This window comes from Dendrobates tinctorius, unplaced genomic scaffold (assembly GCF_039654945.1).
Source record: "Dendrobates tinctorius isolate UK_male_01 unplaced genomic scaffold, ASM3965494v1 ptg000102l, whole genome shotgun sequence".
NCBI classification, from domain to species: domain Eukaryota; kingdom Metazoa; phylum Chordata; class Amphibia; order Anura; family Dendrobatidae; genus Dendrobates; species Dendrobates tinctorius.
This window is the reverse complement of record NW_027361770.1, coordinates 8412598-8434144: the sequence shown is the minus strand read 5'-3', so window position 1 is coordinate 8434144 and position 21547 is coordinate 8412598. Positions and strand designations below refer to the sequence as shown.

Genomic DNA, 21547 nt, shown 5'->3' with positions numbered 1-21547 from the left:
CACCTGTGGTATCTGATCATTAGTGATCAGTGCTGCAGTTCAGATCCTCTGGGACTGATGGTGTGATGCAGCAGTGTTGGAATAGCTCTCCACAGACAGAGCTGATGTTCCAGGGCAGTTGTGGTTGGTTGAAGATGAAATGGCTGCTGGTGTTAGATGCAGAAGTGCTGAATGAGTGTAAAGGCAAGAATTGAAAGGACACAGTGGAGTGCAGTTCCATATCTTTACTCACAGTTTCTGGTGCACACAGATGCCCGCTTCAGTACCGTGTTCTTCCGGTTGAGGGGCTCTGTCAACTCCTATATCAATGTAGTACACCTTTCCAGCACTCCTTTCAATATGTGCCTTCCCTGGCCGTCTACCCAGTGCTGCTTTCCACTTGCCTTCCCTTCCAGCACCTCACAGTCAGTGTCCCAGGCCAGCTGCTGTGAATCCTGTCGGACAGCATGACCCACTACATTTCCTTGATTCTTTCTGGCTGCCTTTCTGGAGAAGATAACCGTGGTAGTTGGCTGTGGCCCCTAAAGTTGCCACAGCTGTCGGCTTGCTAGCTGAGTCCTGATGTCCACTCCACTAGGCTAGGGGCCGAGACCCTTCTGTGACCTGGATTCTCCCCCACCTGATGTCCATCAGCGTGGAACGAGCCCCACGGGGAGCACTCTCCACCCATACCTCTGGGAGAACCCCTTTTCCCTCTCAGGGAACTTCATTCCAAAGTTCACTCCTTCCAGCAGCTCCTCCTGACTAAGAGCTGCTCCAGACACGTCCTTCCACTTGCTCCCCCTAAGGGGAACTGTCCTAACTTCTACAGTTCTCATGCTCTCAACCTAAGCTCCACCCACCTCCCAACACCCTTCATGAACCAAGCAGTGTGTGTTGGGTGCAGGTGTGTGAATGTGGTCAGGTGTCTCCATCTTACCTGGGAGTGGAGTACTACACTTCTGGCTGAGGTGCAGTACCTCTGTGGCAACTGAACCCTCAGGAGCGCCACAATACTCCCTACAAATGCACAGGAAAAAAAACACATGCAAAAATGCAGCATATTTTAACGCAGCATTTTTGCTGCCAAGAGATGCAGAAACCTTGCAGAAATTTCTGCAAGCAAATATGCAACGTGAGCATATAGCCCTAAGGCTTCTCATTCACTTTGCTGGCATCAAGTTTTGCTTCAGGTTTTGTTACAAATCCGCCCAGAAAAAATGCTGCAAAGACACACCAAATCTATAACATGTGCACACAGTCTAAGGGTATGTTCACACGTATGCGTTTTTGGTGCTTTTTTTTCAGCTTTTTTTTGCCATTTTTAGCTGCATACCAGCTATTGCTATGAGATTTCAGAAATCTCGAGCACACAGCTTAGTTTTTATGTCCTCAGTATTTTGTGCAAAACCTCAGGTTTTGCTCAATAGAGCATGTCGCTTCTTTCAGCATGTAAAATGGTGGTGAAAAAATGCTGAAAAAACGCACGTATCAGGTTTTGCTGTGTTTTTTGTGCCAAAACCTGCTAAAATAGTATCAGATTTTTTTTTGGCACTTAACTTTAACAGCATGCCCAAGAGACAAATGTAGCATGACAAAAATGCAGCAAAAAACGAGCAAAACCTACTTTTTTGCAGTAAGTTTTTTACTGCCAAGAGAGCAGGCTTTGTTGCAGAAAAAAAAAAAAACGAAACAAAAATGCAGCATAGGAACATAGCCTAAAAATAACTTGGAAACATAATTGTCCAGGTGAATGCAAATACACAATACCAAACTTGCATTGATTATTTTTCTATTTAAGTGATGAAAGAAAACAGAATATTATAAGTTTATAAATATAATGTTTATAAATATTTGTTTTCCAAGACCCATAACTGAGCTGAGCAAGGGCTGAGAATTTTATTAATACCAATTTGGGGTACATTCAGTGTTTTGAACATATTCTTGCATTTTGTTTTAGAAAGCAAATATCAAACAAACAATTCTTTCTCTTACATTTTTTATATCTTTATGGTGTTTACTATATGGGTTATGGAAGCAGCCATACCAAATACAGTATGTTTTCTTTATTTTAATGAGGGAAAAAGTGGGTGATTTGAATTAATATATTTTGATTTATTTGATATTTTAATACTTCTTTATATTTTATTACTGTTCGGGGACTTAAAACTGCATTACTTTGATTGCTTGTACTGTATACTGCAATATCAAAGTGTTGCAATATGAAGAAAAATTTGGGTCTTTAAGGCTATGTTCACACGTTGCGTTTTTGCTGCTTTTTTATGCAAATTTTAAGCTGACTTTTACAGTACCAGCAAAGTTTATAGGATTTCAGAACACTCTTGCAGACACATTGCTTTTTTTCCTGACTGATTTGGAAAACTGCTGCGTTTTTAACAACTGATGTATGTCACTTCTTTCAGCGTTTTATCGCCCATAAAAAGCAATTTTTGCTGTGTTTTTAGTGAAAAAAGGCATGTACAGCAATATGTGAAACACATTTATTTTTGTGATTTTTCCCAAGTTTAAACCATAATTTCTTGATCTTCTCAACTGAGAATGGCAGCTAGGATTAGTACAGGTTAATAAAATTAGTGATGTTTGTAATTTAAACATTGGTTGACCAAGGTATGAAATTGAACAATACTTGACCAACTCAAGGGCTGGCCAAAGTGTGAAAGTAAACTATGCCAAAGTCCTAAGTAAACTATTCCTGACCAACTCAACTGCTCCACTATTACATTTGTAATTGTGTATTTTTTCGTGAATGCATGTGAACTTTTTTGTTGAGAATATTCACTATTTTTCAGACATAATCTTTTTCCACTAAATAATTTGATCAAATTGCTCTTTTTCCAAAATGGTTTTATGGTTTCACATTATGTCTTGCGTTGCTGACCTGTGTTCATGTTTCTGTGGTGGAAGCAAAGATGAACTTTGGGATCCTGAAAAACGCAGCAAAATGCATCAAAACCTGCTTTTTGTAAGCAACTGCTTTACTGCCAGAAGAGGAGGCTTTGCCTGCAGAAAAAAAAACGCAGCAAAATACAACTAGTGGACATAGCCTAATGGAGCACAGTCTGTGGCTGAGCTTCAGGTGAAAAGCAAGATGACAGCGATAGGGGGCTTGAAAAGGTTCTCAGCTGCCATGGGAAGCCATTGATGTCCTACAATTGTATCAAGGGCTGACGTGAGCCGATATGCGGAAATGCTGGCAACCTCTCAATTTAAATGCCACTATCAGAGATTGACAGTGGCATCTGAATGGGTAATCAGTTCAGATGGCGCTCATCTATAATAATAAATGCCCTAAGCAGCTTCCGGTTGTAACAACTTCCGTCCAGTTGTAACCGGTGACGTCACCGCACACCTCTTTCCATGTTAACCCTCAACACACCACTCCTCCTCAACACACACACTCCTCTCACCTTTCACCATCTCCACTCACGTCCACTCACTCTTTCACTCCACATATGACCCTTTCTCTCACTCCGTCTCTCATACTCACGCCGTCATCGCCGCTGATCCACGATCCCCGACATCTTCTTGCGGCGACGCCATTTTGGATCGGCGAAATCCCGCGATAGTCAAGATGGCGTCGCCGCAAGAACATGTCGCCAGCGTGGAGGACGTCGGGATCCAAAATGGTGTTGGCGAAAACTCCATTTTGGATCCCGACGTCGTCCACGCCGGCGACATGTTCTTCCGACGACGCCATCTTGAGTATCGCGGGATTTCACGATACTCAAGATGGCGTCGCCGCAAGAACATGTCGCCGGCGTGGACAACGTCTGGTTCCAGGATGGCGCCGGCGGAAGAAGATGTCAGGGATCCTGGAGCAGCGGCGATGACGGCGTGAGTATAAGAGACGGAGTGAGAGAAGGGGTCGTATGTGGAGTGAAAGAGTGAGTGGAGATGGTGAAAGGTGAGAGGAGTGTGTGTGTTGAGGGTTAACATGGCAAGAGGTGTGATGCTATCGCATCCTCCCGATGCGATAGCATCGGGCCATAATCTAGTCTAATATATAAAGCTCAAGTGTGTGTATGTATGTGTGTATGTATGTATGTATGTATGTATGTATGTGTGTGTGTGTGTGTGTGTATGTCCGGGATTGGCATCCGCACCGTCGCAGCTACAGCCACAAAATTTGGCACAGTGACACGTCTGGACCCCGAGAGCGTCCTAGGCTATGTTGTGAGGTGAAATTTTAACCCCGTGCATTCCAATTCACCAAACAATTTTGCCCCTATCTACATACTGGGGAAAAAGTGTGTGCGCGTCAAGCCCCGCCCCTCATTATGATGTCATAATGCCCTATCTGCATACTGGGGAAAAAGTGTGTGCAAAAAGAAAAAGTGTGTGCGTGTCAAGCCCCGCCCCTCATTATGATGTCACAAAGGTTGCCATGTCGATGCTGATGTCATCATAGGTTGCAAGCCCCGCCGCTCATTATGATGTCATAATGGTTGACTATGGGATGGAGGATGTGTGATGGGTATATGGGCACGGGACTATGAGATGGAGGATGTGTATGATGGGTATATAGGCACAGATCTATGGGATGGAGGATGTGTATGATGGGTATATGGGCACGGGACTATGGGATGGAGGATGTGTGATGGGTATATGGGCACTCGACTATGGGATGGCGAATATGTATGATGGGTATATGGGCATGGGACTATGGGATGGAGGATGTGTGATGGGTATATGGGCACGGGACTATGGGATCGTGGATATGTATGATGGGTATATGGGCATGGGACTATGGGATGGAGGATGTGTGATGGGTATATGGGCATGGGACTAGGGGATGGAGGATGTGTGATGGGTATATGGGCACTCGACTATGGGATGGAGGATATGTATGATGGGTATATGGGCACGGGCCTATGGGATGGAGGATGTGTGATGGGTATATGGGCACTCGACTATGGGATGGAGGATATGTATGATGGGTATATGGGCACGGGCCTATGGGATGGAGGATGTGTGATGGGTATATGGGCACGGGACTATGGGATGGAGGATATGTATGATGGGTATATGGGCACGGGACTATGGGATGGAGGATAATTATAATTTGTTATAACTAACCACAGTTAGTTACTATGCCCGGGCAGCGCTGGGCTCTTCAGCTAGTGTACTGTAAAGTCCTGCCTCTCTCTCCCCGCACTCCTCTGCTTCCCTGAATACCCTTGTCCATGTCTCGAAGGATGGAATAAAGGACTTTATTTTTAATCGACTTGGTGAGTGCCGCTCTTTCTATTCTTTTACAAGTTGTACTATAAAGTAACTTGTTATAGTAAATCATGCAAATATTCAATAATAATATTCATAATATAAGCTGCATATTGTTACCGGAAATCCAGGAAGACCAACTTCTCCACGATCACCCTATGAAAATGAAGGGCAAAAAAGAAACTGCTGGTTTATAAGGTGTACAAGGCAGCACTTATGAGAGTAACATTTCTACTTTTCTAATGTTTGTTTTAATAATAGTTCACTGCAAATTAATTGTATTAACTGTACACTGTGTATTTGCCATCATCATATCATGTTGATTGATCTACAGCCTCATCCAGAAGCTGGAAAAATTGGTCAAAATGTTTCACATGAGAGATAACTGGGATGTTTCTTCTCTAAGGCCACAATTCATCAACACAGGTGATGTTCTCACTCGTCTTGATGAGTGGGCTTCCTGGAGTCTGAGGTGCCTGATTCATAAAGAAGCCGCTGTGATCTTCACCACAAATCCTACTCCAGTCTGGCATAAAATGCCTGTTGGAAAGCACATTACAAGTCATCATGAATAAGGCAAGCTGTGGCATCACATCTCGTTCCACGCCTCTCTGCCCATTGTTACTCCAAATTTCTAGTGAAAAATCGGGGCCTATTGTTTTATTCCAAAACTATATCCTTCCATTATGGGTCCTATTCTGTACAATACATTACAATGTATGATTCCAAAATACACAACTCATAGGACATTTTTCCTGGCTACTTCATGAGATTAATATCATGTTATGAGAGAAAAAAAGTATGACTTGTGACTTGGTAAGTCAGCAGTTGCATGACTGAAGCATTCGTACAGGAAAGATATATATCTTTGTACCGTGTTAGGCCTCTTTCACACATCAGGTTTTCGCCGTCAGGCGCGATCCGGCGCTTTTGACAGAAACCGGATCCGGCGAAATGCAATGCCGGATCCGGTTTCCCCCCCATTGACTTGCATTTGCGCCGGATCGCGCCGGATGGCCATGCGTTTCATCCGGTTTTCGCCGGATCCGGCAATGTGTCGCAATGTGTCGCGATCCGGCGTCTGGAAAAAACGTCTACTGTAACGTTTTTTGTCTCCGGCGAAAAAGCCGGACACGCCGGATCCGGCACGTCCGGCTTTTTCACACAATGAAAGCCTATGAGCGCCGCAATGCGCCGGATCCGGCGAAAGCCGGATCCGGCGGCCGGATCTGGTTTTTTGGTCTGAGCATGCTCAGTAGCTCTGCCCACAAGACATATATAAAAGCAAGACAGTGGGACCCACAGCCACACCCAACATGCCACCCAAGACAGCAACCAGACGCAGGAGAAGGCAGGAGACATCTGCAGCAGCACCATCAGCACCACCCCAATTGGAGCAGCATGCTGAACAACGGGAGGGGAGTCCAGCAGCAGATGAGAGACGGTAATTATCAAATCACCCATTCCTCCAAACTAGGGCTATTGAATATCAAGATATTCATTGGCCCTTTGTTTCTCTTTATTCAACAGCCGCCCAATAGATGCAGCAGCAGCAGCAGCAGCAATGGCAGCAGCTGGAACACCACCCACAGGCATGGAGTGTGGCCACCAGGAAGACAGCACATCATCTTCTGGGAGCCCTCCCTCGCATCGTCAGCGTTTGACGGTAAGTTTTTATTTCCAAAATCCATCTTCTCTGTAATATATGTCTATTCATGGCCTTTTATTTCAAAACAGGAATCACAAGATGAAGAGGAGCTCCCAGAAGAAGAAGGAAGGGGTGGACAGACACCTGGAGTGGGCTCACAATTGGTAAGTTTTTTGCATCAAACGCAGAAACAAAACATCACACTACACACAACACATAGAAAACAATGTTCTGCAGACCACACACAGCAAACAAATGCCTAAATCCAAAGACATAACTTTTTTTGTTTTCTTCTCTAGTCTTCCCAATCGGGTGCTTGGCCAAGAGGTCCTCGCAGTGCCTCCCAGGGTCGTCGGCGACAGCAACGCGGCGGTCACCAGCGTGTAAGTATAAATATTTTTGCTTTGTTTTTTTACACTTTTTATTTCATTTCTTTTGTGGAGGCTAATTATGTTATTTTTGTCTTTTTCTTTAACAGCCTTCACAGCGTGCTCCCGACTCTGACGTTGAGGATGGAGGGATTGATGTGGACCGCCTCATCGATCTCGTCAGAGAAAGGGAGCCGCTCTGGAATATGGCTGACCGCCGCCACGCTGACCTGATCATTACCCGACGACTCTGGGAGGAAATCTGTTCGCTCCTTGTGGGCCGCTGGGAGGACCTAGATGTTCGGGCCCAGATTACAGAGCGTAAGTATATACAGTACCGGTTGCTTGATTTAAACCAGTGTTTCCCGAACTCCAGTCCTCGTGGTCCCCACGGATCATGTGTTCAGGATTTCTATTTACTATGGAAATCCTGAAAACATGACCCCTGGGGACCATGAGGACTGGAGTTTGGGAAACACTGATGTTGTATACTAACCACTCCTTTCTCGTTTCAGGGAACAGAATTGTGAATCGGTGGCGGTCTGTGAGAGATCGTTTCAAGAAGGAGTTCAATAAAGAGATGCGGGCCCCGAGTGGATCTGGAGGACGCAGGAGCAAGTACAAGTACGCAGAAGCCCTGTCGTTCCTCCGGGAAACAATGGTCACCAGAAGGTAAATATTACACACCACATGTGAAAAAAAATGTTAGATGTAAATTTTTTTTCAGCCAGGGCCATACCATGTCAGTATTTTAATTGTTTTTTTTTCTCTTTATTCCACAGCACGGTGAGCAGCACTCGGGAGCCGACACGATTGGACCCTTCTGAGGCGATCCCTGAGGAGACCGGCACCGAGGGACACTTCGACCGCCCCGGTACATCTGCACCTTCCCAGCCTTCCAACACATTCGACCCATCTGTCCCATCCACCAGCACAGGAGCATCGTGGCCGCCTACATTACATGAAGCTGCTGGTGAGGAGATCGCTTTCCCTTTACCCCACCCTTCTGCCCCTGCCACCTCTAATACACCTGCGGGTACTGGGCGGCAGCGGCAGAGGGGTCAGTAAAAGACTTATGCGCCAGAGTTCTTGCATCTGAATGCATCTTTCCAGAACTGTCTAAAAGTCTTGTCAGAGCAAATCTCCGCAGGCTATCAGCAGATCAACTCCAGCATTCTGGAGGTGAAGACACTTCTGCAAACCATGCATTCAGAAGCAAGATCTTCGCCAAACCACACCTTTTTCAGGTCTGTTGTGGAGCGCATGGAAACGCTCTCTCCTGCCCAGCAGATGCATGTAATGCATTCATGCCACGCTGCTCTCCAGCAAGTTACCTCCCAACCTCCTCCTCCTCCCACCACAGTAGTTCCTCCACCTGCACCCCCTCCAGCCACTTTCCATCCTCCCCCTCCTATTACATCTACACCCCCTCCAGCCACTTTCCATCCTCCCCCTCCTATTACATCTACACCCCCTCCAGCCACTTTCCATCCTCCCCCTCCTATTACATCTACACCCCCTCCAGCCACTCTCCATCCTCCCCCTCCTATTACATACCATCCACCTCCAGCCACTTTCCATCCTCCCCCTCCTATTACATACCATCCACCTCCCCAGCACCATCCACCTCCCCAGCACCATCCACCTCCCCAGCACCATCCACCTCCCCAGCACCAGCAACCTCCCCAGCACCAGCAACCTCACCAGTACCAGCAACCTCCACAGTACCTGCAAACTCCCCAGTACCAGCAACCTCCCCAGTACCAGACATCTCCCCAATTCCAGCAACCTGCCCCGTACCAGACATCTCCCCACTTCCAGCAACCTGCCCCGTACCAGACATCTCCCCACTTCCAGCAACCTGCCCCGTACCAGACATCTCCCCACTTCCAGCAACCTGCCCCGTACCAAACTCCTTCCCCATACAACTTGCCATCAACATCATCTGCTCCTACAGTCCCTGCCCAACCCTCCACTCCACCACCCACCACCTCTTCTGCTTCCCACATGTCCACCCATTCTGTAGTTTTTTCCACACCTTCACCTCTAACTGTTCCTTCCCCACCACGATCCCAGTCCTCTCTCCACACTCCCAGTGTCGAAGTGTCCCGCAGCCCCTACAGCAGTATTTCCACCACACACTACACAGAATTATAATGTGTGTATTTAAATAAAAATGACCAGTTTTATGGTTTCAGTTTTATAGTTTCAAAGTTTTATTAAACAAGTTTATTAAAATTTTAAAAAGTTTACTAAAAAAAACATTTTTCAATAAAAGTTAAATTATTTTACACTGGTTGTCTGTCATTTCTTTCTGCGGCGAAAAAGGTTAAATACAGGGTATTTAAAAGGTGAAATGGTATTCAAAACTAGGTATATAACTGTGGGTAAATTTTAGCTTTTTGCCACAGTTGTGTTCCTGGTTGTGTTTGAAGCAAAGTATTTCACCTAAAAAGTTGTGTTTATTGTTGGTGATTTCCTAACAATGTACACAACTTTTGTTAAAAGGTGAAATACTTTGCATAAAACACAACCAGGTACACACCTGTGGCCTAAAGCTAAAAATAGAGACCATGACAAGATAGCCAACTTTGGTTGGCAAAGGTATATACTGTTGGTACAGAAGGTACACAAGTTTGGTTAGGGCACAAATCTTTCACACTCTGTCATCCTGCCAGTGTACTCTGCCTTGAGGTGACATAAAGTATAGTGCAAAATTGTCCCTCATTACTGAAACCGTCACAGAACTTCTAGTGGTAATGTCATGGTAATCTTGCAAGGTGGTTTCTTCAGAGGTGTCCTCAATGGAAATGGGTTCCTTGCAGATAACAAAATTGTGGAGTACCACGCACGCTTTGATCACCTCGTCCACAGTTTCTGTCTTGAGGTTGATCGCAGTCAATAGGACCCACCATTTGGCTGTCAGAATACCAAAGGTACATTCAACCATTCTTCTTGCTCTTGTGAGGCGGTAATTAAAAATGCATTTTGGTCTTGTCAATCCTCTGCTAGAGTACGGTTTCAAAAGGTGTTCTGACAGCTGGAAGGCTTCATCCCCTACACAGACAAATGGCATAGGTGGACCAGATGTTTGCGGCAGCGGTCTAGGTGGTGGGAACTGGAAGGTGTTTCCATACAGTTTACGCCCCATGGCAGACAGTTTGAAAACTTGAGAGTCATTGGAGCGGCCATAGGCCCCAATATCAACCGCAATAAATTTGTATTCCGCGTCAGCGATGGCCATGAGGACAATTGAAAAATATTTCTTGTAATTGAAATATTCCGATCCCGATCCAGCTGGCTTTACAATGCGGATATGTTTCCCGTCCACAGCGCCCAAGCAGTTTGGAAACTGACATATCTGTTGAAACTTGTCAGCAATTTCAATCCACCTCTCTGTTGTGGGCTCTGGTAAAAACTCTTCAGCTAAGGAGTCCCACAGTGCACGGCATGTGTACTTCACAATTCCAGATATGGTGGAAATCCCGAGTCTGTACTGGAAATGCAGTGACGAAAGGGATTCTCCAGTTGCAAGAAATCTGTGGGGAATTAAAAAACAATAAATTAGTTTTAAATCACAGCATTACATACCAAAACTGACCTAACACTTGGAGATACAAATTACCACCAACAAGATTGCAGTGAAAGTGTGCTCTGATGCGATCATATCCAATAAATGTGGCTTACCTTAAAGTCACCATCAGACGCTCTGCGGGTGAAACAGAGAAGCGGCAATAGGTGTCCGCTTTTCTTATGAGGTGTGCAATGCGCTCCACCAAGTAATCAAAATTCTCCATTTTCATCCTAACATATCCAAAAAATTTATCCGGGTTTCGTCGAAGGTCCATGCATAGTGTAGAATAGACCCCACGTGTCATTCTCTTGGCTGTGATGGAGTGGATCCACAAACGTCGTCTACGATGCCTGATGCGCTGCTGTCTCGCTCTCTCCTTCTCCAGAACAATCACCCTCAAACGATTTGCCTCCGCTGTAAAATCCGCCAAATTCTTCAAAATATTTCCAATGACAACATCCATCTTCGCCAGTAACTTGCTCTTCTCTCCAACCTGCACTTTCTCCTCTACAACCTGTCAAAGAAGGGCTGTAGGAACATGCTATATATAGTTTTCCAGTAGCCAATCCCGTTCGGAAGGCCACAAGGGTCAATTTTAAAAACCGGATCCGGCGTAATCCGTCGAAAAACGGATAGAAAAACGGATGAACCGGATGAGACGGATCCGGTTTTGTCTGTCAAGAAAAAGACGCACGACGCCGGATCGCGCCTGACGCCGAAAACCTGATGTGTGAAAGTAGCCTTAGCCAGTAGATAGACAAATATTCAGAATTGAGAGTCCTCAGTAGTTGATACCTTTTAATGGCTAACTGAAAAGATGGTAACACATTGCAAGCTTTCGAGACTACTCAGGTCTCTTCATCAGGCATTGACTAATACAACATCTTATTTATACACAAAACAGCACAGAAAAAATGCAATAGATAAGAAAAGTGATGTGAAGCAGAACTATCATTGTGGGAGAGGGAGAAACATAAATATTGGAACAGTTCATAGATAAGGAGTCTGGATGTTTTATTGTCCTCTGATTGGGGTCTCCTAATGTGTTGTGATGCTCCCACAAGGTCTTAGGAGCAAATTCCTTAAGCTGGAGTCACACATAGCGACTTACCAGCGACCCCGACAATGATATCAACGTGTCAGGATCGCTGGTAAGTCGCTATGTGATCACTGGTGAGCTGTCAAACAGACAGCTTCACCAGCAATTAGCACAGCGATGCCGAGTGCGTGGCATCGCTGTGTTCGTTAGCGCTGATGCATTGGATCCATGTCAAAAATAGAATTAAAATAAAAAATATTGTTATTCTCACCTTCCGACGTCCCGCGCAGCATTCCCGCCTCTCTCCACGCTCCGGTCCCAGTAATCCTTTGCGAGAATTACAGCGATGACGACCATTCTCGCGGGATCGCGAAGTCTCGCGGTCATTCTTGCAAAGGATTACTGGGACCGGAGAGTGGAGAGAGGCGGGAAGACTGTGCGGGACCCCGGAAGGTGAGAAGAAAACAATATTTTTAATTTTTTTTTATTATTTTACAGCTGATCGCTGGTCTCCCGCCTGTCACACGCAGCGATGCGTGCTGGCCAGCGGGAGATCAGCGACGAAAAAAAATGTACCAGAGGTTTCTTGCAGCGATCAGCGATACCGGCAGGGGCGCCGGTTGCTGATCGCTGTCACACACAGTGATCTCGCTGGTGAGATCGCTGTTGTGTCACAAAAGTTGTGACTCAGCAGCGATCTCGCTAGCGAGATTGCTATGTGTGACGGGGCCTTAAATTGATGTAAAAAGACATAAATCCATGCGACACATTCATTCCTGCATTGAAAGTGTCAAAGGTCATCATGAGCATGAAGCGTTCGTAGTCATATATCAAACTTAATATGAATGCTACATCTGAGAAAACTAAATCTGCTCTGTGATACAACTTTGTTGCTTGATGGTTATTCACACATGCATTTTAATAGATGTTCATTTTTTTCTGTGCAATGAAGATGTGAAATAAAAGTGTTATTGCAGTGAGTGATATTTCTGGTATATCCATATAAGTGGCACCCACTCTACTCTGAAGAATGGCATCACATATGCAAAAGAGTTGTCCAAAGCTGCATTGTAGGTGGGCAACCAGGGGTTATACAGCAGAAATAACTAGGGATCAAAACTGATTCAATAACCTAGGCCATCAATATAAACATACAAGAGCAGTATAGGTAATGTAATAACTCACAAAAGACCAACAGCATAATGTGGTATAAATAGAGAGTCTAGTTTATCCAATGGCTGCCATATCCAATTAATGAGCGGCCCTACTGACAGGCAGTCCAGGGAAACCATGAAGACAAGTTCACACAATCCGGTTTTGCAATGCAAAATCCAGACGACAAGTGCGCATCAGTTTACAGTACAATACAAGCAAATGGGTTTTTCAAACTCTCAGTCACAAGTTGCAGAAAAACCGAATGAAAATGGATGCGTGATTCAGATTTCAAATCTGCAGCATACTCGTTATTATGCTGATTTTCATTCCGATTTACACCCTACTCAATGTATAGTATATGGAGTAAGGTGAATCCGCAACCAAATCCGCAATGAAATCTGTAAGTAAGGAAATCCACAGATGAAATTTTCCACAATGTGTGAACATTGTTTAATTAACAATGACACTGCTCATCAAACTTTTGTAAGTTTACCTTCTGACAAAGACATGAACAGTCTATAATTTTAACCCCTTTCTGACATATGATGTACTATCCTGTCCATGTGCCCTGGGACTTAATTCCCAAGGACAGGATAGTACGTCATAGCGATCAGCGGCGCTCACGGGGGGAGCGCCGCTGATCGCGGCCGGGTGTCAGCTGATTATCACAGCTGACACCCAGCACTATGTGTCAGGGGCGGTCACGGACCGCCCCCGGCACGTTAACCCCTGGCACACTGTGATCAAACACGATTGCAGTGTACTGGGGGTTTAGTTTAGCATCGGCAGGGAGGGGGCTCCCTCCGTGCTTCCCTGAGACCCCCGCAGCAGCGCAATGTGCAGCGCTGCTGCGGGGGGCTCCTTCCCTGCAGGCCCCCGAATCCAAGAAGGCGACGGGGACCTTCGGGAGCCTGCAGGGAGTCGGCATCCTCACTGCCTGCAAGGCGCAGGCATGAGGAAGCCTTGTGCAGTGCCTGTGTGAGATCGCTTATCTGTCACAGCGATCTGTGATGTGTCAGATCAGCGATCTGACACATGATAGTTATGTCCCCCCTGGGACAATGTAATAAAGTTAAAAAAAAAAAAAAAGTGTAAAAATAGTTTATAAAAAAATCGCTAAATAAATTAAGAAAAAAAAAATATTCCCTAATAAATTCATTTTTTGGAAATAAAACAAAACAATAAAAGTCCACATATTTAGTATCGCCGCGTCTGTAACGACCCGCCCTATAAAACTCTCTCATTAGTTAACCCCTTTAGTGAACCCCTTAAAAAATAATAATAAAAAACAAAGCAAAAAATAATGCTTTATTATCATACCGCTGAACAAAAAGTGCAATAAAGGGCAATCAAAAAGACGGATATAAATAATCATGGTACCGCTGAAAACATCTTGTACCGCAAAAAACGAGCCACCACACAGCATCATTGGCGAAAAAATAAAGTTATAGCTCGCAGAATAAAGCGATGCAAAAATAATTAGTTTTTATATAAAATCGTTTTCATTGCATAAAAGCGCCAAAACGTAAAAAATCGACATAAATGAGGTATCGCTGTAATTGTACTGACCCGAAGAATAAAACCGCTTTATCAATTTTACCGCACGCGGAACGGTGTAAACGCACCCCCCAAAAGAAATTCTTGAAATGCTGTTTTTTGTTCATTTTGCGTCCCAAAAATCGGAATAAAAGCGATCAAAAAAGTCACGTGCCCAAAAATGGTACCAATAAAAATGCCAACTCGTCCCGCAAAAAATAAGACCTCACATGACTCGGTGGGTGAAAATATGGAAAAATTATAGCTCTCAAAATGTGGTGATGCAAAAACTATTTTTACAATAAAAAGCATCTTTTAGGGTATGACAGCTGGCAAACATAAAAACCCGCCATAAATAGTTAATCAAACCCCCCCCTTTATCACCCCCTTAGTTAGGTTAGGGAAAAATAATAAAATTAAAAAAAAATGTATTTATTTCCATTTTCCCATTAGGGCTAGGGATAGGGTTAGGGCTAGGGTTAGGGCTAAGGCTAGAGTTAGGGGTGTATTGGGGTTAGGGTTGGAGTTAGAATTGGGGGGTTTCCACTGTTTGGGCACTTCAGGTGCTCTCCAAATGCAACATGACATCTGATCTCAATTCCAGCCAATTCTGCGTTGAAAAAGTCAAATGGTGCTCCTTCCCTTCCAAGCTCTGCCATGCGCCCAAAGTGTTTTACCCCCACATATGGTGTATCAGCCTACTCAGGACAAATTGCAAGACAACTTTTGGGGTCCAATTTCTCCTGTTACCCTTAGGAAAATAAAAAATTGCGGGCAAAAATATCATTTTTGTGAAAAAAAATATGATTTTTTTATTTTCACGCCCGGGCGTTATAAACTTCTGTGAAGCACTTGGGGGTTCAAAGTGCTCACCACACATCTAGATAAGTTCCTTGGGGGTCTAGTTTCCAAAATGGGGTCAATTGTGGGGAGTTTCAACAGTTTAGGCACATCAGGGGCTATCCAAAGGCAACATGACACCCGCAGACTATTCCATCAAAGTCTGCTTTCCAAAACGTCACTAGTTCCCTTCCGAGCCTCGACGTGTACCCATACAGTAGTTTTCTCCCACATATGGGGTATCAGCGTACTCAGGACAAATTGGTCAACAACTTTTGGGTCCAATTTCTCCTGTTACCTTTGGGAAAATAAAAAATTTGGGGACTAAAATGTCATGTTTGTGGAAAAAATATGATTTTTTTATTTTCACGCCCGGGCGTTATAAACTTCTGTGAAGCCATTAGGGGTTCAAACTGCTCACCACACATCTAGGTAAGTTCCTTGGGGGGTCTAGTTTCCAAAATGGTGTCATTTGTGGGGGTTTCCACTGTTTTGGCACATCATGGGCTTTCCAAACACGACATGGCGTCCGATCTCAATTCCAGCCACAAAAGTCAAATGGTGCTGCTTCCCTTCCAAGCTCTGCCATGCGCCCAAATAGTCGTTTACACCCACATATGGGGTATCAGCGTACTTAGGACAAATTGCACAATAACTTTTAGGGTCCTGTTACCCTTGGAAATAAAAATTGGGGTGAAAAGTTCTTTTTTGTGGAAAAAATATGATTTTTTTAATTGTACCGCTGTACGTTATAAACTTCTGTGAAGCCCTTGTGGGTTCAAATTTCTCACCACATATCTAGATAAGTTCCTTGGGGGGTCTAGCTTCCAAAATGGGGTCCCTTGTGGGGGGTTTCAACTGTTTAGGCACATCAGGGGCTCTCCAAATGTGACATGGTGTCCGATCTGAATTCCAGCCAATTTTGCATTGAAAAAGTCAAACGGCGCTCCTTCCCTTCTGAGCTCTGCTATGCGCTGAAACAGTGGTTCCCCTTCACATATTAGGTATCAGCGTATTCAGGACAAATTGGACAATAACTTTTGCAGTCCAATTTCTCCTGTTACTCTTGGTAAAATAAAAAAATTGGACCTGAAGTACTTTTTTTGTGAAAAAAAGTTAAATGTTCATTTTTTTTAAACATTCAAAAAATTCCTGTGAAGCACCTGAAGGGTTTATAAACTTCTTGAATGTGGTTTTGAGCACCTTGAGGTGTGCAGTTTTTAGAATGGCATCACTTTTGGGTATTTTAAATCATATAGACCCCTCAAAGTGACTTCAAATGTGATGTGGTCCGTAAAAATAAAATGGTGTTGCAAAAATGAGAAATCGCTGGTCAACTTTTAACCCTTATAACTTCCTAACAAAAAAAATTTTGGTTCCAAAATTGTGCTGATGCAAAGTAAACATACGGTATGTGAAATGTTACTTATTAAGTTTTTTGTGTGTCATATCTCTGTGATTTAAGGGCACAAAAATTCAAAGTTGGAAAATTGTGAAATTTTCAAAATTTTCGCCAAATTTCTGTTTTTTTTTTCACAAATAAATGCAAGCTATAGCAATGAAATTTTACCACAATCATGAAGTACAATATGTCACGAGAAAACAATGTCAGAATCAGTGGGATCCATGGAAGCGTTTCAGAGTTATTACCTGATAAAGGGACAGTGGTCAGAATTGTAAAAATTGGCCCGGTCATGAACGTCCAAACCACCCTTGGGGGTTAACCCTTGGGGGTTAAGGGGTTAATGGTAGGTTAATTTTAACATTGAGAGATAGAGTATCAAAAATAGAATCCAGAAAATCACATTGTATAAATTATATAAATTTATTTGTATTTTGCAGTGTGAAATAAGTATTTGATCCCCTACCAACCATTAAGAGTTCTGTCTCCTACAGACCAGTTAGACACTCCTAATCAACTCGTTACCTACAGTAAAGACAGCTTCCTTACATAGTCACCTTTATAAAAGACTCCTGTCCACAGACTCAATTAATCAGTCAGATTCTAACCTCTACAACATGGGCAAGAACAAAGAACTTTATAATGATGTCAAGGACAAGATCTTATGTAAAGTATAGCGTGGCACTACTACAAGGTGCACAAGTAGGTTACCCAGACCGGAGTGAATAATAAAGTAACTTGGCACTCAACTGAATGATCCTTTTTGAAAATAAGTTTTTATTGTGGCAGTCACAGACGTTTCGGCCTACAATTGGCCTTCGTCAATCTGCCGACTGCTGCAGATGATGAAGTTAAAAGTGGAGAATTATATAAGATCCTATTACAAGGCAGTGATTTTTGGAGGTTACTGCAATGACCAACTGTCTATAACACGTGTAGTGCTCTGGTGAATCCGGAAGAAATCGGAACAGGCAATGGAGCTTAAGTCTCTAGGGGCTTTATGCCTGTAAGAGTTTATGCCTGGTGGGTATGGGTTAATATCTTTTGATACTTGAACCAATTAATGTTAGAGAAAAAAATAAATTTCTTATAATCCTAAGAGGTTAATGCCTGAGACGCTTTAACAGTCTTGTATCAGTAGATCAGGTTACATGAACACGTGCAGGTGTAGTGCCTGGGCGTATGGACCTGCACGCAGTATCCGCTGCTAGCCCCGGACCTTTTCAAAAAGGATCATTCAGTTGAGTGCCAAGTTACTTTATTAAGGACAAGATCTTAGACCTGCACAAAGCTGGAATGGGCTATAAAACCATCAGTAAGACGCTGGGTAAGAAGGAGACAACTGTTGGTGCAATAGTAAGAAAATGGAAGTAATACAAAATGACTGTCAATCGACATCGATCTGGGGCACCATGCAAAATCTCACCTCATAGGTTATCCTTGATCATGTGGAAGGTGAGAGATCAGCCTAAAACTACATGAGGGGAACTTGTTAATGATCTCAAGGCAGCTGGGACCACAGTCATCAAGAAAACCATTGGTAACACATTACGCTGTAAAGGTTTAAAATCCTGCAGTGCCCGCAAGTTCCCCCTGCTCAAGAAGGCACATATGCAGGTTGTGAGAATCATGTGGGAATAGTGGATGAGGGCAGGTATATCTCGCCCAGATTCCTTTCCTATGTGGCCTAGTCTGGTCAGTATCGCACCTGCTTGCTAATGAATAATGGGAGGTGGATATAAAAGGATGCCAGGTGGTTGTGTGAGTGTCTCAGCCTGGGAACACAGAGAGCCTGTCTGTGTGAGAGACAAACGTGAGTGAGAGCAGTGCCCACTGCAACTGTGGTTTGGCTGGACGGGAGAAGCCATTGTGGTGGAGAACGCGGGCATCACGTTGCAAGCATGAGCATGGAGGACGTTGTGAAAGCGCTGGTACAGTCCACCGCCGTCCAGCAAGAAGCTAATCGGGTGATGATGGCCCAGCTGAAGGAGTTGGTGGACATGACAGTTACCGATCGTTCGCTTCTCCAGCAGGTGGCGCAGCGCTTGGCAAGCTTACCTGAGCTTAACCTGGAAGCCGAGTCGAGAGTGATTCACGTGAGTCGGTACTGGCAGAAAATGACGACCGAAGATGACGTCGAGGCATACCTGACCACGTTTGAACGGATGGCGGTGCGAGAAAAATGGCCGAAGGCACGATGGGCCGGCCTGATTGCCCCGTTTCTTTCCGGTGAGGCCCAAAAGGCGTATTATGACTTGGAACCTGAAGCTGCGCAGGACTTTGACAAATTGAAAGCCGAGATCTTGGCCCGGCTGGGAGTGACGACCGCTGTCCGTGCACAGAGAGTGCATCAATGGACTTATCAGCCGGATAAACCACCGCGGTCACAGATGTTCGACCTGATCCACGTGACGAAGAAGTGGCTACAACCCGAGGTGCTGACAGCGCCAGAGATAATCCAGAGAGTCGTCATGGACAAGTACCTGAGAGCTCTGCCGCCAGCCCTGAGGAAGTGGGTAAGCCATGGAAATCCTACAACGGCAGATCAACTGGTGGATCTGGTTGAACGTTACTCCGTGGCGGAAGGACTCCGAGACGACGCTACCCCACCTCGTTCTTCATCATCTCCACGTGGAACCGGTAAGACTGTTCCAGGGAGTAGGGGAGATGGAAAAATCCCTAAGACAGTGGGGGAGGAAAATGGGACTGCCCGCACTGCGAGGCTGAGAGTAACGAACTATGGTCTAAGCAAGGGGCCCGTTAGGTGTTTCCGCTGCCAAGAGATGGGACATATTGCTGCGAACTGTCCGGTCACTACTGAACCCATGCAGTGCGACGTCACAGACTCTAAAAACCGCATGTCTATGGTTGCACGGGTGGTGAGTGTGAATGCCGGTCAAAAGGATGTGGAAAAACACTTGTGTGATTTAACTGTTGATGGCAAAAATGTGGTGGCATTGTTAGACTCGGGAAGTGTGGTGACTCTGGTGAAGGCCAGTCTGGTGTCAGCCCCGACTGGACCATCAGACAAATTTTCTGTAACGTGTGTGCATGGAGACACCTGTTCGTACCTCACCACGGTCATAGGCATTACTACTTCCTATGGGTCTGTGCAACATAAAGTGGGACTCGTCCCGGCGTTATTGCATGATGTTATCCTGGGCCGGGATTTTCCCCACTTCTGGCAATTGTGGGAGAATCAGTTGATGCCCTCGGGTTATAGTGTACATGATTCTTCTCCCAGGGAGCGTGTGGGTCCCGAACCCCTGGAAGAGGTCTCCCCGGAAGACTCTGGGGAAGAGTCTGCGGGAAATGACCTGCAGTTCCCGTTTTCAGTCATGGCGGGTGATACGGAGGAGACCGGGGAAGAGGAGGAGGCCGACAGCCGTCCACCTCCCCGTTTGCCGGATTTAGAAGTTCAGAAAGGTGACTTCCAAAGCGAGCAAATAAAGGATCCTACCCTTTCTCAGGCTAGGACAAATGTAAAAGTGATAAATGGGGTACCCGTAGAACCTGGCTCTAGGCTGGCATATCCTTACATGGTTCTGGAGAATGATTTACTCTATCAGATAGAGAAAAAGGGGGAAGATACGGTGCAACTATTAGTCGTGCCAAAACCCTACCGGCGGCAGGTGCTGGACCTGGCCCACGGACATGTGATGGGAGGTCACCTGGGAGTCCAGAAAACCACCGAAAGGATATTACACTGTTTTGTTTGGCCAGGCATGCATCACGATATTCGTGTATATTGTGAGTCTTGTCCTGACTGCCAAGCCTCTGCACCTAAGCCCCAGTTCTGTAGCCCTTTGGTACCCCTACCTATTATTGAAGTCCCGTTTGAGAGAATTGGGATGGATTTAGTTGGACCCCTTCCACGGTCTGCACGTGGACACCAACATATCCTGGTCATCTTGGATTATGCCACTCGTTACCCGGAGGCCATCCCTTTGCGTAACACGGCCACCAAGACGATTGCCAAGGAACTGGTGCATGTGTTTAGTCGGGTCGGTATACCAAAACAGATACTCACCGACCAGGGGACCCCCTTTATGTCCAGGTTAACGAAGGAGCTCTGCCGGTTGTTACAAATCGAACCGTTACGCACATCCGTGTATCACCCTCAAACAGACGGGTTGGTCGAACGGTTCAATAAAACTCTGAAGCAGATGCTGAGAAAGGTGATAGACAAGGATGGGAAGAACTGGGACTATTTACTTCCGTATTTGCTTTTTGCCATCAGGGAAGTACCCCAGTCTTCCACGGGATTCTCGCCTTTCGAGTTATTGTACGCCCGACGTCCTCGCGGACTGTTAGACGTTGCAAAAGAAACCTGGGAGGGTCAGGTCACTCCGTTTAAAACGGTGATAGATCACGTCACACAAATGCAGGACCGTATTGCGGCTGTTATGCCTATAGTCAAAGAACACATGATACAGGCTCAAGGAGCCCAAAAAAGAATCTATGATAGGGGCGCCAAGATCCGTACGTTTGCACCCGGAGATAGGGTGTTGATCCTGGTCCCCACGGTGGACAGTAAGTTCCTGGCAAAGTGGCAGGGCCCCTTTGAGATCAAGGAAAGAGTTGGTGAAGTAAACTACAAAGTATACCAGGCAGGTAAACGGAAGCCTGAACAGATTTATCATGTAAATCTGATAAAGCCCTGGAAGGATCGGTCTGCCTTGTCAGCGGAGCTGGCCAGTCCTGTCTGCTCGCATACCGTACCGGAGGTACGGGTTGTAGAGACTCTCTCGGAGAGGCAAAAGAC

The 21547-nt window shown here is 45.2% G+C and overlaps 1 protein-coding gene across 1 annotated transcript in view; it reads right to left on the bottom strand.

Annotated features, from left to right (window-relative positions):
• The window catches only part of LOC141099719 (uncharacterized), a 772310-nt gene that overhangs the window by 209401 nt on the left and 541362 nt on the right, over nt 1–21547 (bottom strand). The window contains exon 20 of the mRNA XM_073587712.1: nt 5341–5376. Within this exon, the coding sequence (XP_073443813.1) occupies nt 5341–5376 (36 nt within the window). The remainder of the gene's footprint in view (nt 1–5340; nt 5377–21547) is intronic.